The 4145-nt window shown below is 29.7% G+C and overlaps 1 protein-coding gene across 1 annotated transcript; it reads left to right on the top strand.

Annotated features, from left to right (window-relative positions):
• The first annotated feature begins 1475 nt into the window (after positions 1 to 1475).
• On the top strand, positions 1476 to 3106 carry LOC105461448 (integrin beta-3-like). Its single transcript, XM_011707945.1, has 2 exons — positions 1476 to 2043; positions 2527 to 3106. The coding sequence occupies exons 1-2, from the start codon at positions 1885 to 1887 to the stop codon at positions 2776 to 2778; spliced, it is 411 nt and encodes a 136-aa protein (XP_011706247.1). The 5' UTR covers positions 1476 to 1884; the 3' UTR covers positions 2779 to 3106.
• Positions 3107 to 4145: the final 1039 nt, after the last annotated feature.

Below are 4145 nucleotides of genomic sequence, written 5' to 3'. Positions count from 1 at the left end.
TATATATATATATGTATATATATATATATATATATATATATATATGTACGCGCGTGTGTGTTAGCAGAAGTCATATATTTTTTTAAAAAGCAATAATAAGTAAAAATAGATTTTTATGTGAATACACAACTTTTCACAATAGTATATATGTCTATTCGATCACAGTGGGTCTTAATATTTAATAATATTTTTTGCGTGAATTTATATACATGTTCCTGCAGTTAATGGTAATTGATGCGCATTGATTAAAACACAGTTTCAAACTATTTTTAAAAAAATATATATAAAACATCCTTTATAACAATTTCTATTCTTTTAAATATGTGTTAAGCAGTGTTTAAGACAAAAATATACCTAGAATACGTTTAAAAATTACGATAAAAATTTTAAGTATGTTATTATACGTACATATTATACTTTTTTTACATAAATAAATGTATACATATGTCTAAATATGATTATATTTTTATCAATCTCGATAAAAATTTTAAGTATAATTTTATACATATATGTATATTTGTTTTATATAAATAAATATATACATATGTCTAAATATAATTATGTGTACATTGAAATTCGAAATTCTAAGAATGTTCTTACCTAACAAACATTTTGGTTGTGGGATGTTGTCAAATGGGAAATAAATGCTAGTGAATGATAATGCCAAAGACCCTACTTGTCTTCAGTTAATCTCCATTGTCAAATTGATCAAATCTGAAGAACATATTATTCCGCAATCAAACTGATGGTCAACACCGGAGCAAATTTGACAATGCGACGACAGGTTGACACAACAAAGTCAGAGTAGATCTATTTACTGTAAAACATTGTTCCATTTTTTGCGAGATGTTCGCTAATATTATTTGCAATAGCAAAACTGCTTGATATTTACTATCAATCTGCTATGCTTGAGAGCTTGCTGATAGCTGCTATATATTTCTGTTATATATTTTGCTGATAACAAAGATTGTTGCATATTGACGAAAGTGTGCTAACAGTACTTGCAATAACAAAGTATGTTTCTTATTTGCGGCTTTTCGGCAAACATTTGTTATCAACATTTGCAATTGCAGAAAATGTTACAGAGATACATAATACGTTCGTTATTATTCTAAGAATCTTGAAATTGCAAGTTATAACTTTTAACATAATTGATGCTGCGCGATTAAATCTTTAATACTGTAACAAATGATGAAATCCAGTCATCCTGTTTTTATATCAAGACAAACAAAATCATACGTATCGATTATAACTTTATTCGAGTAATTATTACGCGACACAATTATATTAAGAAAATTATCTTAACATACATGTCGATAGTGAATAATTGTTTGAAGATGAAGAATAAAAAATTAAAAGAAGTGAAAATTAAAATTGATACTTTGACGGATTATAGATTTATTAATGATAAACAACAGTGTCAGTAATAAATATGGCGCCGCGATAATCGGGAACCTGTTCGTTTGCTAAATCGACGATTCGCGGATACGAACTTTATCGTTATCGTGCCGCTGATAAGAGGAAAACAGACGCGCGTTACAGCTTTATTCGCATTAACGATTGCTTGTGTTGTACATGGCATTCCGATGTGGCACCTGCTACATTGTGCACGAATAGAACACACGCACGCGTAACACAATTCACTTGAAGAAATACGCAACGCATTGCGTTATGTCTCGTAATTAACGTAGTAGTATTGTCTCAAGCAGCACTTGTGGGAAATTGAATGAGCTGTCGATATAGACAAAGTGCATTTTAAAAAGAAAAGAGACTTTTGATTTTAATCACGATTCAGTGTGCGTTTGTGTGTATGTACATGTGTATAGTGAACTGCAGACAATTAAATATTTTGTAATCTTGCTATTTAAGTTATTAATTTAAGAGATGAAGTTTCGTACATTGTTACTGTTCGTTTTGATGAATCTGTACCTTACGAAGATATGTCTGAGCATCGACACGAAAATTTTGAGCTTGTGCACGGTTCAAAGTACATGTGAGAATTGTTTAGAAGCGAGTTTGTCTTGCGCTTGGTGCAGCGAATGGGTAAATGTTTTGTATTTCGAGAAAGTCGCAGCACATCGAAGTTTCTGTTAACACGTTGGATATTGTGCAGGATCGTTAATTTATAATATAATCTGCAAGATTATATTATAAATTATTTTAGTAAGTTACATATCTTCATCAGTCATCCACGAAATAACTTTGTTTTTTCGTGGTAATAATAAATATAATATAGCAATTAATATAGATAACATTATACGATAATAAATAAATAGGTTATGCTTGTACATTTTAATAAACATTTTAATAAATTAATTATCCGATTTGAGATCCGAACATTCTTTTGTTCACTCTTTAGTCAACGTAACGTAAAGTCTCTCTAATTAATTGTGCGAAATTAAAAGCGGTTGCATGATGTTCAACAAGTGTTAGTTGGAGGTTCTGATGCGCGCGAGATGATTTAATTCACCGCCATGCGTAATCAGGTAAACGTGACTTGCTTATTTTTCTGTAATTAAATCTTAGTCATACTCAAATTCCACGTATGGCAAACCGAGGTGCAACGTGCCGGAGCGTCTGCGTGCATTTGGCTGTCCGGATGCAGAAATACGCGCGGCGCCGGCGGGATCGCTCCGGGTGCTGATGAACATGGATTTTCAAGACGTCTCCAACGATCGTACAGCACAGCCGGTACAGTTGAGACCACAGAAGCTGCGACTCAGGATCAGACCACGCTCCAGTCAAGTAGTGACGCTTCAGTATAGGCCGGCTAAGTAAAAATCTCAATTAACAAAGTAATGAAATAATGGAAACTTTCATTATTGATACGTGATTAATAGAGAACTGGAACGAATATTGTAGTAGTAATTTAATTTTTTTTATTTTCGTATATATATGTGACGTTGGATAAGTCGATCAATTTCATATAAGGTTACTAATAAGTGTGGCTTACGCAAGCGCAAAAGATTGCATTTCTGGACCGCGTAGGAAGTTGTCATCCCACATAATTCCAGAATCATGCGTCCTTTCTCGTTGTCTATCGTCTCTAATTTTAATTATCAACAATTTTATATTATTAATAAATAAAAATATAAATAATGTTAAGTAATATCAAATTTACAATATTCTCGTTAAAATTAATAATATTGCTATATTAAGAAAACAATTTAACACTTATAATGGGAGGACCAGAAGCGCTCTTGAAACGCTTTGAAATCACGCTTTTGAATACATTGGTGCAAAAAGGTAATCTTTTATGTCTATTAAGAATCCTAAACTCTAATTTTGGATATCTTTTAGTTTTTGAAAAATTAACAATAATAAATTTTTGAAGTTCAAATCGATTAATTACTTGGCAGGATGATAGATCTTAGGAAAAGTGGAAAAAATTTAAGTATTACAATATTTCAGGATTAATTAATTTTTTTAATGCATAGGTGGTATAAATGGAGTTCACATTAATGCGAACTCTGACTATCAGATTATTAGTCAACGCTTTTGTCCGCTACATTGTCGAGATGATGAAAATGTATTAATCTGAACTATATATTTATACAACTTATGCATTGGAAAAAAATAGATTCTGGAACATTGTAATACTTAACTACAATATTTTTCTCTTTTCCTTGAGATTTATCATCCTGCCAAATAATTAATTATTTTAATAACTGATTGACAAAATTTATTGTTAATTTTTGAAAAGAAATATCTGAAACTAAAGTTTGAGATTCTTAATAGAGCTACAAAAGATTACTTTTTGCAATGAACCGCATTTCCACTTCTGGTCCTCTCCTCGTATAATATTCAAATAAATCATGTCAAATCAACAATAAATTAAAAAAGTCATGTTTAAGATAACAGTGAGAATTTTTCAATTTTTAAAATAAAATATGCATAAGTTTAATTTTTTTGACTTATTTTATTTTACGATTTATACAAATTATATACTTTTTGGTCACTTTAATAATGAGTTACAATATTTAGCCTTATTTGAATTCTTCCTGTAACATTTTATATACAAATTATGACAAAATAATAATAATATTAATAATATAAAACTAATAATATATTTGTATTAATATAATGATAAAGTTAATAATATTATTAGGAAAGTTAAATATACATAGTAAAGATTTAATTTTTAA

Source organism: Wasmannia auropunctata, unplaced genomic scaffold (genome assembly GCF_000956235.1).
Source record: "Wasmannia auropunctata unplaced genomic scaffold, wasmannia.A_1.0 LD288169.1, whole genome shotgun sequence".
NCBI lineage: Eukaryota > Metazoa > Arthropoda > Insecta > Hymenoptera > Formicidae > Wasmannia > Wasmannia auropunctata.
Note: the sequence above shows the minus strand (reverse complement) of the source record. Positions and strands in the feature narration are given on the sequence as shown.

Excerpts from the sequence above, each read along its gene's own strand:
- LOC105461448 (XM_011707945.1), top strand. The coding sequence starts at position 1,885 with ATGAAGTTTCGTACATTGTTACTGTTCGTTTTGATGAATCTGTACCTT. Across the intron at positions 2,044-2,526 it reads GCGCTTGGTGCAGCGAATGG|TCATACTCAAATTCCACGTA; the intron begins GTAAATGTTTTG and ends ATTAAATCTTAG.